Genomic DNA, 12,721 nt, shown 5'->3' on the forward strand with positions numbered 1-12,721 from the left:
TGCAAAAAGAAAAGGCAAGCTGAAACAAATCACATGAAGATCAGCGAGAACGGTTCATTAGTTCAACAACATAATTGTGCAACCAAAGCAACTAAAAATGATATAGAACAGTGGAGCGGTATTGACAGCACAGCAGTATATATAATACACTGCTTAAAAATATATTGTACTGGTTGTCACATGATAGGGTTTTTATTATTAGTTTAATGTATTGGTAGGTGTTCTGTGCATGCATGAAGTATACCTTTCAAAAGTTTGGGGTCAGTGAGATTAATATTTTTATTCAGTTAGGACACATTGTATTGATCAAAAATGACAGGTGAGACTGCATTACAAATATTTCTATTTTAAATGAATCCTTTTAATTCTTTTAAAATATTCATCAAAGAATCCCGAGGGAAAAATAGTGCTGTCAAATGATTAATCACTATTAATAAACATTCAAAATAAGTGTTTTTATTTGCATAATTTATGCATATGTACTGTGCATTTATGCATTTCGTATTATTACATATATATAAATAGACACACATGCAGTATATATTTCAAAAGTTTTTACGTTTATACATTTATATTTTTAATTATATATAAATTTAATATATCAGCAACATTTATAGATAATAATATAATATACACAGTATATACACTCATTATGTAAACAAAAACTTTTATTATGGATGTGATTAATCAATTGTCTGACCGCACAAAAAAACATCATGATTTACACAAAAAATAATTACATAATGTTTTCAAACTTGATTATAACAAATGTTACAGGTAGAAAGAAAGCACCTTAGATATTACTTATTTAATTCATCCTTATTTACGCTACTCACAAATATGAATCCATCATAAGCAAATAAGGTACAGAGGTTTTCTTTGTGAAAGTTATTGTGCCACTGTTAACCGTTGTACCATTCTCTACTTGCATTTGTTAATACTAACAATTTAAAAACAATGTGGGGCGGTTTCCCAGATATGGATTAGATTAAGCCAGGACTAGGCCTTGGTTAAATGAGAACATTTAAGTAGTTTTTACAAACATGCCTTGCAAAATAGCATTACTTGTGAGCATTTTAAGACCAAACAATGGCTCTAATGTATTTTTATATTTATCTGTGCAAGCTTTTTTCAGTTTAGACCACATTAATTTTAATCTAGGACTACGTCCTCCTTAACTAATCCTAAAATTATTATCCACTGTTATGGTCTACATTTTACTATTGATTCAGTTTTATGTCCGTCTTACCGTTTTAGAAAATTAAAAAGTAGATTTCAATTTTTATTCTGTCATTTATTGGTTATCAGCCATAACATCCAAATAATCATCAGCTTGTTATTTTCAGTGCATCCCTGAAATAAAGACTTGTTCCTATAAATTCCTCTAAGTCCACCTGAATGAAGTAAACCAGTATTTTCTCCAGTGACTTCAGAACATCAACCAGTTGAGAAAAAGAAGGCATAACAAAGAGGAAAACATTATGCTCTCCTCACCTTTCCCCTCAATTTACCTCTTAACAAGCCTTTAAAGAACCACAAGCCCACACCGCAGAGCAAAAAAAGCAGTCAAAACCAAACCCTTTATAAAATCAAGAAAGTACATTAGTTGAAGCACTATTTCCAAGCAGCCAACCATCAATTCCGCAGGCTTATTCTGTTAAACCACGGACACAGCCCCATGTGTCAGCTCTTAGCAGACATGTGAAATGCAGTCGATTTTCCATTGAAGCCTGGGGATTATTAAGAGCTTGAGCTTGGAAGAGAGGACAACCACATGTTTCTTGTTGAGCCCTGACCGGAAAAAGGGGGAGAAAGTAAAAATGAGTTGATACACTAGGCATTAGTGGTTAACCAAGAGCTAATGAGGGAAAAAAAGAACAACAATGAGCTCAGATGTAACCGTTTAAATGTGCAGTTTAAAATTTCTACTTCAGAGTACAATACCCCCTCCTGCAAAATTACCTCGCGGTTTGGGAGTCTCTTTGAAACGTGCTCAACAGCATCACATTTTTTGTACCTGTGTGATCTAAATCAACCCTCCGCCTCCTGTGTGCCGTCCCACTCAAACAAGGATGTTTATTTTTAACTCAAACACTTTAACGGAGGTCAAACACCAAAAATACGGAACACAACCCTTTGGTCTTTCAGTAGGGTGCACAAAAACCCATGCGTGGAGAGATATGGAGCCACGGCCTGGCGGTGGTAGCAGGACTCTCCTCCGGCCAGCCAATAAATCCAACAAAATAAAAGAGTCTCTGCTAGTTTTTCAGCCATTTTTCCCCCATCATCCCAGGTGTTATATGATGGATGATGAGGTCAGGGAGGTATGGATCACATGGCAAGGATCAGAGAGGAGCTGGGCAGGAGACATGTTGAAATCATCTAGTCCAAATCAGCCCCATGTGTCCTCCAGAGCCCCGTTATCCTATAAATGAACTTTACTGAGGCAACAAAGTGCAGGGAGCTCTGCAAAAACATTAAAGGGGTGAGCAGAGGTGAGCGATCCAGGGTGGCTAATGAGAAAAGATGGGGTTTTCCATGACTTTCTTTTTAAAAGGTACTAACACGGCCAGCACGACGTATGGGACACCCGACGATAAGAGGGTGAAACTGATGGGAACGGGATGTGTTGCACAGCTGCATTTGTTATTAAACTATTAAAAGGAAAGGTAAGAAAACTTCAAATGCACACAAAATCAAAACAGACAGGGAAAAAAAAAATAGAAAAAGGGAGCAAATTATTCGCATGACACGTGGAGGGCTCAGTGGTCAAAGTGAGCGTGAATCACGACACAAAGACTACCGACTGAGTAACTAACCACATTAAAGCAACACGAACAGGGTTGATCCCCCGGCTCCAAGTCTGCCCACCTACCAGGGGGCCAGCTAAACGACAGGGTTCCACTGTGATCCTTACGGACATGATTAATGGTAGAGAGAAAGGGAAAGAGAGGGGAGTGGTGGGAGGATGTCTGGTTCTGCTTATGGTCCTGGAAATGAGATTAAAGGGAAAGCTCCAAACAGATTGAATTGTATTTGCCATAATTGCTGAGAACAGCTTATGCAGGGCAGGCCACAAATAACAGACTCATAAAAACAAGAGACTGCAAGAGAAGTGGGGAGTCAGAGGCGAGCTGAGAGCTGTTGTTTGAGCAATTACATATACAAAAATGTGAAATTAATCAGGTGTTAATCAGTTTAGAGCTTTAAAAAAAAAAAAAAAAAAACCCTCCAGAAACATAGTGCTTGGTATAGATGATCAAAGCATACTGCAGAAACGAAGATAGGAAAACAACATTGATTCTGTTCAAGTATTACATTTTTACTCACCTTAAAATAGTAAAAACTATGACCTTTGCGGGGAGAAAAATATTGTCTTTTCTTCGCATTTATAAATCTAATTTAGTTTTAAAAGGTAAGTAAAACGCTAAGGTACAAATCAATGCAAACCACATGAGGAACAAAAAAAGCCCTCAATTGGATTTAAAGTAACAACATGTGCGTTCACTTCAAGGAGAGTGAGAGGGGCTGGAACGGTCTGCCAAAGGCAAGGTTCACTTCATGGCACTCCGAGACTGCTGGGATTAATCTTATTCATTTGCACAGAGCCAGTTTAGTCTAAAAGAGGCACTTTTATTGATGTTAGACTCAAAATTTGCAAAACAAAAAGGAAAAACACAGACTAACTGATAATCATAAGAGCGCAGTTAGAATGTAATACTAATAAATAATGAAACGGTTACAATTAGTCATCCCCAAAAGAGAAAACCAATAGCATCAGTTAATACCAATCAAACCAAATGGCACAACGCTGGTGGTATTTTTAAAATAAATTATAATCAATACTGGAAACCCATGGTTGGGTGCTCAATTTTAGAATATCCTATTGGAAACTTAAATGATAATTTGACAGTTTAGATAAAGAAAAGAAAAAAAAAACAGATCCACAAAATATAAAGTATGTCAGTCTACAGTCATGTTCTGAAATCTGAACAGATTATTGTGCCTTTCCGTTCCAGTCCTGCTGAATTCTGTAATAGTTACCACAAACATGGTGTTGTTCATTAATCAAAAGTATTACAAAACCATGTAAAAGGTGATAAATCAGATTTGGGAAGCATCAAAAGGGAGAATTCCTAAATGCATCACATTCTCCTACACAAAACCACACGTCAAACTTGGCCAGCCAAGTCACACCACTAGATGGCGATATCAGCCAGGATATAGGACCATGAGGGGATAAGAGTGTTATGACAGTCCTCAGTGTTAAATGCTCCGCTCATGAGACGCAGTCTGCTGCTGTCACTGCAGAAGCAAAGCAATTTTACATCAACACTTCAGTAAAACAATTACTCCACCCTAAATCACCCAACCCAACAGACACCCACTGACTCAAATACATCACACGTATTTGCAAGGAACGATCCAGTGTATGAACAAGGGCAAAACTGCAAAAAAAAAATAAGTGTGCGAAGAAGCTGCAGTGGTGTTCTCTGGTCTTTCGTGATGGACCATAACAATTCTGGGACCCTCCGAAATGACTTTTACTTTGCATTTATGCTCTTACTGTATACTCCACTTATGTAATATTACTATTGTCTGCCTACAATGTGCCTCTGCCCACCACTCCACTAAAGCCTGGAAGCTAGTTTCCCTAATGTTCAAAGATCTACTTCCTCTAACCAGAATATCACTGTAACCACTGCTGAGGATACAATAATGCTGGACTAAGAACAGAACGTTAAAATCTCTCATCCCTCATTAATACACTGTACATGTAGCTCAGATCGAGGCTATAAGAGTGGAGGGAGGGAATGTTCTTCTTTAAACTGTAGTTAGGTTATTTCAACATGAAATAAGGAGGTACATGAGACTCACTGAATGTGCAGTTTACATCTTTACGGCAATTCACACCTTCCATCACCTCTAAAGCGTGTAGCAACAGTGTACCTAGTTTAGCTCGTATGCTTATTTGTGAATAAATCATCATTTATTGCCTCTCATGTTTATGATTTATGGTTTTGCATAAGTATAGGTATCCTTACTGCTATATCTAGTACTGTCACTAAGCAAATATAGGTTACAGATACACAATGTTAGTGCTTACAACACTCAACATAACCACGACATGTCAAATGTAGCAAAATGAGACTTTCTGAGCGAAGTATTCCAGAGCAGTATCAAACCGCACTGAGCTGAACGGGAGGTTACTGTGTGAATGATGAATTGGAGTCAGTGTAGTCTCCGTGTGCTGAGTTCAACACACAAAGCCTTGTCTCATTCGAATGATCTGCAATAAGGCAGCTTGGACATCTTCATCCATGTGACCCTGAAAGAAAAGAATTGACCAGTATTTAGTAAGGATATATACATTTTTAGAACTTCTTCAAGAAACTTATGCAACTACAGGCTATGATGACATGTATACTATTACAGTCTCTCGATATAGCAGCACTGTTGATCTCTGAATGCCATCTATGGTACAAAGAAAACTATGCGCTATAACATACCTAAGAGGTTTCAATAAATGACCTTGACTTTGGAGCAAAACAGAAGGAACTGCTACTGCAGAAAAGAAAAAGAAAAAAAACCCCTTCAAAGTCAACTCGCATTCACACACAATTACCTGTGCTGCACTGAGAAGATGAGTTCGATAAATTGAAACCACTTCTCTATGTTGCCTCTCAGCATCCTGTAAGAAAACAAAAAAAGCAAGATATATTGCACAGTGTTTTAAAGGTTTCAGATAATAAGGCGCAAGGTTAGATGGTCTAAGAGTTCTGATATCACAATTAGATTTTCCAATGTATTAAAATAGTAAATTGTAATAATAATCATCATTATTATTATTATTATTACTATTATTATTATTATTATTATCATCATTATCATTATTATTATATTCAGCAAATTTCTTCTTTCAAAAACATTTAAAAGAGTATTTTAAATTACAGTGTATTCTTTAAATGTATTTAAAATTAAACACATTATACTGAAAATACTGACTGCACTTTTAAATCAGAACAATACCAAATCTTGGAAGCATTCTATGAGGCCTAGTTTCTTATTTCATCTTTTTTTTTTTTATTATATGGCAGAAGGCTCTAGATTCAATCATGAATTCAAGTCAGTCATAAGTGAGTGCATTATTTAGTCCAAGGTGACGGCATGTCATATTTGTGAGCAATTATGAACAAATCCACCAGTATGTGCATGTGCACAGAGCTACTCACAGCCAGCTGCTGCTGGAGGCTCTTGACCTGGGCTTGGAGTGTGTCAATGTGTTGAGTCTGTCTCTTGTTGGGCGTGTTGCCAGCATAAGCCAGCTGGGATAAGCCATTCAGAGCCTGTTTCAGCCTTTCAACATCTGCCAACAGTTCTGTGATCTGAAACGAAGAACACCTTGCTTATAACCAGACAAAATATCAGGCACTTATCGAAAGATCTCTTCCAAATAACAAATTAGTATATAACTGTCTCACCCTTTTGTCTTTAAGTTCAGTCTGCTCTGTGGATGCCTGAATTCTTTTCTGCAGTTCTCCAATGGTGCTCATTGACTCCTCATATCTCTCCTTCAGATCTCTGATCTCCTTCTCAATAGAGGCACTCTTTACCTGCAAGGCCTCGGTTTCTGCTCTCGCCCTCTTTTCACCCTCCCTAGCCCGAGTTGTTTCCCTGTATAGGTCCTCGTATTGCTCATCTAGTCCTGATAGCCGATCACCAAGTTCACGCACCTCCTCCTCCAACTTCTGCTTTACAGCTCTGAGCTCAGTCACCTGCTCTTCATGGGAGCGGAGGTCATCCAGAGCGTGTGTGGCCCTGAGAAGCTCAGTCTGCAGAGTAGCTACGTCCTCAGCCCTCTGCGCACTGGTTTCTTCCTCCTCCCTCAGTGCCAAGCGAAGCTCATTGACCTCACGTTCCAGAGTCTCTCTAACCTGGCTAAACTGGGCCTCATCACAGTTCTGACTCTGAAGCCGTTTCTCTAGTTCATTAACACGCTGGACTTCCAGTCTATGAGCTTCACGTAAGCCCTTGCACTCCTTTTGTGCCTCCTGCAGGCTGCCACTCAAAGAGCTCTGCATGGCCTCGAATTGTTCCAGATGGATATACTCACTGTTCAGTTTCTTTTGGAGACTCTGGATCTCCGAGCTGCACAATGCATTTTTCTCCTCTAGTTCGGCCCGCTGGATCGTAACCTCTTTATAGTGTTGCTCTAGCTCCATCAACTTCAAACTCAGCTCCTCCACCTGGCCCTTGCAGCGATCTTCAACTTCTTTGTACTTCTCACTGGACACAAGCCCTGTCTGAAGTTTCTGCTGCAGAGATGCCATCTCATCTTTCAATTTTTCATTCTCCTGCCTTTGGCATTCTCCTTTGGTCTTTTCACCATTGTACATCTCCTGCATTTCTGCAAGTTTTTCTGCCAAGTCCTTCAAAGCAGTGTTGAAATGCAGCTCTTTGTCCTCCATAGCAGTCAAAGGAACAAATTTCAACTGCAATGCCTCTTGAATAGTATCCAACTCTTTCTTCTGAGCTTCAATTTCCTTGTGGAGCTTTGATGCACTCTCCTGAGCACACTGGTGCTTGGAGTAGGCATCTTGAGCTCTTCCCTCTGCTTCTGATAAAGATTTGCTCATTGTGCTTTTCAGTTTCTCATGTTCCACAAGGCTGATATAGTCACTTTCTAACTTGGCTTGCACATTCTCAAATTCCTCCTTCAACGTAGCATTTCCTTCTTTCGCCTTCTGTAACTCTTCGTCCTGAACCCTATAATCATCTTGCAACTTTGCGATTTCAATCTTCGCTTTCTCCAAAGCCTCATTTAAATCCGCCTGCACTCTCTCATGCTCATTCTTTGTGACAAACTCAATACCAAAGCTCTGCTTCATTGATGATTTTTCAGCTGCCAAAGTCTCAAGTTCACCCACTTTCTCCTGGTATTGATCTTGAAGGCTATTAAGATCTCTTTCCAGTTCAGTGTTGCGTTCTGTAAGTGCAGCCATCTCACTCTCATAACGTTCACAAGGGATGTACATGCTCCTTAGATTGGCAATGTTCTCACAAAGAGAAGTCCTCTCTTCCTGCAGCCTTTGTAGCTGCTCTTCAGTCTGTTTTCTCTTCTCAGTCTCCTCGACTAACCTAACTCTCAACTCCTCCACCGCAAGTCCCATAGACCTCTTCACCTCATCATGGTTTTCCAAGGTCACAAACTTGGTCTTCATATTGTTGCTGAGCTCCTGCAGCTCCTCTCTGAGCAGTTCTCTCTCATCCTCACCTTCCTCCACTTCACATATCAATGACTGACACTTTGCAGTGACATCTGCGAGTTTCTTCTTCAGGGACGAGCTTTGCTCCTCCAGAGTACCCCGGACTCGCTCATGCTCTTGCAGGGGGACCGTTTGTCGGTCATCCATTGCACGGTGGAGTTCTGCCACTTCCTCCAGCACACGGTCATAATCTTCCCTTAACTCAGCCAACTGTAGCTCCTTCTCGTCAACAGCATTTGTAAGGAGGTTCTTCATGTTGTCAAACTTTTCTCCTGGAACCATTGAGGTCAACCTGGCATCTGCAGTCTTTACTTGACCCTCCATGTTTAAGATAGTCTCCTCCATGTTTTTATGATCTTCGCGCACTGCACTCAGCTCTGCAGTGAGCCTTTCAACCTCCACAGCCAGAAGCCCTTCACTTTTCTTATACTCCTCCAAAGCTTTCTCACTCTGTTTTAAATGGTTCCTGACCCGTCCAACTTCAGCAGAAGCACCTTCATACTTTCCCTTCACCTCATTCAGCTGTGCTTTGAGGTCATCAACAACTTGATTATTGAGATGCTCCTTTACAGCCACCACATGAGCCTGAAGCTGTTTTACCTTTGCCTCAGACTCTATCATTCGCTTCTGCACATCTCCCATGGCTTCCTCCAGCTCATGTACCTGCTGATCTGATTCACGTTTGGTGGTATCACACTTCCTAGTCAGCTCTTCACACTCCTGGGACTTGCATGCTAGAGCCTTTTGGAGGCGACCCACCTCCTCTTGTGCAGCCTCTTGCTGTCTACGGACACATTCAAACTCTGGATGAAGTGTCTCTTGATCACCAGCCACCGGCCGAGACAGCTCTAAAGGTCGAGCCACAGATCGAGAGGGTCCCGTAGGCTGCAAGATCTGAATTCAAACACAAGTAGGCATTTTTATTATTATTATTATTATTATTATTATTTACACAAAATATTATAACAAATTATCCTAGAGTCTTTGTGTTATAAGTGGATACTATGCCCTGGAAAAGCCTGCAAATATCTATTTTTTCTTCACATCTTTCTTTTTGCCTCTTGACTATTAGAACAAGAAATTTAGGGGGGAAAAAAAGTCAGCTGAAAATCAAGAGCTAGCCTTAAAGGGGTCATATGATGCAATTCCAAATTTTCCTTTGGAGTGATCCCTAAAGTTGCAAAGATTAAAGTTTCAAAACCAAAGAGATATTCTTCATAAAAGTTATGACTTGTCCACACCCCCCACTGCCCACACTTTTCTATGTCACAGAGTGGATTTATTTTTCAAACTATTGTTCTTGCTGTAGTGTTATTGCGGGTGCCCTGTTCAGGAGATGTGTTTCCTTGGGAAACTTTGTGCCTAGTAAACATTACTTATTATCATGACTAAGGTGTTATGTCCCCACTGGATGCAGCAAGTGCCTAGTTTGTAATGCGTTTTATTGTTTTGATGTCATAGTGCCAGGATGCAGCATCACGTTATGGTAAGGGCCATAACTTTTCCGTGAGAAGCTTGCTGTATTCAGCCAATCACAACACATTGGATAGCTGGCCATTCAGAGCAGTTTCATTATACAAAACAATGTACAGTATTTGGAAAATACACAAATGCACAAAATAATGTTGCTAAAAGGAACATCAAAGAGATGAGAAGATGGAATAGTTCCTATACTTTTTTCTCATATGGGGTCACACTAGGGCTTAAAACTTTCAAAAGAAAACTTTATCTAGGCCACATCCCAAGTCAGACATCTGATCCTACTTGAGTAGGTGCATTTTTTCATCTTTTTAAAGTGTGCGGTGACCTCTAAGAGAGGTGAGAGTAAAGATGTCTCTGCTGCTAATGTGACAACAAAATTGCATCCACAACATCTGCCCAAAAGCTGATCCCAGGCATAGCACGTCCCTTCAGAGAATAGAGCTAATAAATCATAAACCCTTCTGACACTGCAGGCTATGATGGCTGTGAAATCAAATGAGAGAGAGCAACTTATCTGACTGACACTGCCTCTCCTAAGCTTAACGCAGCTGACACAGCCTGTCTGCTCACCGCTGAACATTACAAAAAAAAAAAAAAAAAGTACCAAACCTTTGGTGCAATGACCGTATGTAAAGCCTGTGCATGCTCAGCAAACTTTTAGAATCAATTCTTGATTTTACATACAAGTTTTGCACTTTAAGTCTGAAAGCCTTTCTACTAAGGAAAATAGGTGATCTATATATGTACACTGAACTGCCTGGCTTCTGTGTATTTATAAGTGGATACAGAGAAAACAATATTCAGTTGTTACAGAATGTTACAGATTCTTATTTTATAGTAATTGCATGTTTTATTACTAATTACACACATTGGCATAAAATAAAGTGTTACCCTCTTAATATACAAAAAATGAATATATACTTATGAAAATTTTAATATATAAACATTCAGAAAGATTTATTACCTATTGACAGAAATCTCAGTAGTTTTATGTTAGCATATAAAGGTGTAGGTGTGTTTTATTCAGTGGTGGGTGGTCAGGGCCAGTAAAGCTTTCTCAACAGGCCTAAACACATCAGAAACCCTGACTTAGTTTTACTTCATTTAATACACATTCATGGAAAAATTATCTCCAATAGTTTATTCTCTTTATTTCATAGCTTTTCTCTTAGATGTGCTGATGCTTTAACTTTAACTATTTAAATAGTATGGCTTAAAATCTGTTAGTAGCAGAACAACTGGTTAAAGTTGAAGTTACATTAACAAGTTAAAGTTGGTTTACATTAAATATAATTAGCGTAGCGTAATTTAGAACATTTTAACACGATTTAAATTCACCTGAGCAGAATCCAGACTGTGTGACTGTCGCACTAGTACATTGTCTTTTCCTGCAGAGAAAAAAAGACCCAAAATTAAAACACACACCCCTTCACCTTTACATCCCTACACTAAACATTATTTCAACATCAGTACACAGTTTATATTGAGGTCTCTAACGTCAGAGTCATAATTAATCAGTCTAAGGATCCAAATTTTAAAAATAAAATCACCTTTGATCACAGACTGGCCAGGGTAATCTCCCTGTAAAATATAAACATGCAGATTTATTCATCATTTCATCAAACTTTGATCATGAACTGCTGGATCTGGAGTTAACGAGCAGCAGTCCTTGAAGAGCATGTTGCAAATATTATTACTGACCAAACGGCTCCGCTGCTGGACTCTCACAGTCTCCATGGCCCTGACTCCTTCCTCCTTCTCTTTGGCAGAAAGTAAACGCTTCAGCTGTTCTCTCTGGTGTACAAAACAGATACACATGAATATTCAATGGCAACTAACAACCAACAACCTTCCATTAATACTATAGCAAAAATAGAATGAGGAGATTAAATTGAGATGTCACTGGAACAGAAGCAAACCATTTTCAGGGTAACACACAAATTACCTCCTTGTGAATGTCCTCCACTGTTGACTTTTCCTAAAAAAAGGATCAAGTGGAAAGAGAGAGAGAGAGAGAGAGAACGAGACAGAGAGCATATTTTACACAAGATAACTATAGAACTACTGCAACAACAGAAAAACACAACCGCCTGCTCAGAACAGTTCAGATAAACTGAAAAAAATATTTTTGGCTTAAATTTTCTAGAGTACTGAAAACAAGTAAGCCCCAAACCTGCAGATAAATTGTCCAATTACATAAATCCCTAAGTAATACCTGACTGAGTTGCTGCTGAAGCATGTTAACTTTATCAAGCAGCGTTCTCTGTTCCTGGTGGAACTTCTTTAGCGTCTCCTGTTGGCTCTCATTCTTTTTCTCCAGGTCCTAAAATACACAAACATACACACATATACAAGAGTCATATATTGCAAATAAATAAATAAATAGAAGGGTCTAGGATAAATGTGTTATAACCCTTATACCTAATACACAAATAATCCACGGAATATGTAAGGTCTAATACTGATGAACAATAACAAGAACAAAAACATTTTACTGGAGACAGTCATAGATTTGCCCGGCCCTCACCTGTATGATCTTATCACGGTTAGGGGCTTCAGAGACCATCTCCACAGATTGCAACTAACACATAAAAGAAAATATAAAAATGATAAGCCACACCAAAAATAATGACTTTTTAATCTTATAACAGGACCAAAAAACTCTGAATCAGTGAAGAGGAGTCCAAAAAAAGCTAACTCATAACAACAAGATAGTGTTATCATTTTGAGCTAATATTGTTCATGTAAACTAGAGAATATTGTTTTCAGATGCACAAATGTGCTGCTTCTGGCTGTGGAAAAGAAATTGCTGTTCTACATTTATAATTCTGATAAATCCACACGTTAGAAATGAGTGGCTGCAGTTTCACTCCATGGTCACTAACTATTACAACCTTAAACACATACTGCCATCAAAGCAGTTTTTAAATTAGAAAATTATGACTTAAGATAAGTGAACTTCATGAGGATAA

General features: G+C 38.9%; 1 protein-coding gene across 2 annotated transcripts in view; it reads right to left on the reverse strand.

Moving 5' to 3' along the window:
- Positions 1 to 1,273: 1,273 nt before the first annotated feature.
- uacab (uveal autoantigen with coiled-coil domains and ankyrin repeats b) overlaps positions 1,274 to 12,721 on the reverse strand; it is a 40,594-nt gene continuing 29,146 nt past the window's right edge. For both annotated transcript variants that reach the window (XM_043243903.1, XM_043243904.1), the window contains exons 10-19: positions 12,277 to 12,330; positions 11,965 to 12,072; positions 11,695 to 11,727; positions 11,451 to 11,543; positions 11,300 to 11,330; positions 11,088 to 11,137; positions 6,483 to 9,161; positions 6,234 to 6,386; positions 5,627 to 5,692; positions 1,274 to 5,329 (exon numbers count right to left, since the gene is read on the reverse strand). In XM_043243903.1, coding sequence (XP_043099838.1) covers positions 5,258 to 5,329; positions 5,627 to 5,692; positions 6,234 to 6,386; positions 6,483 to 9,161; positions 11,088 to 11,137; positions 11,300 to 11,330; positions 11,451 to 11,543; positions 11,695 to 11,727; positions 11,965 to 12,072; positions 12,277 to 12,330 — 3,339 coding nt within the window. In that variant the 3' untranslated portion in view covers positions 1,274 to 5,257. The remainder of the gene's footprint in view (positions 5,330 to 5,626; positions 5,693 to 6,233; positions 6,387 to 6,482; positions 9,162 to 11,087; positions 11,138 to 11,299; positions 11,331 to 11,450; positions 11,544 to 11,694; positions 11,728 to 11,964; positions 12,073 to 12,276; positions 12,331 to 12,721) is intronic.

Source organism: Puntigrus tetrazona, chromosome 7 (genome assembly GCF_018831695.1).
Source record: "Puntigrus tetrazona isolate hp1 chromosome 7, ASM1883169v1, whole genome shotgun sequence".
In the NCBI taxonomy this organism is placed as follows: Eukaryota; Metazoa; Chordata; class Actinopteri; order Cypriniformes; family Cyprinidae; genus Puntigrus; species Puntigrus tetrazona.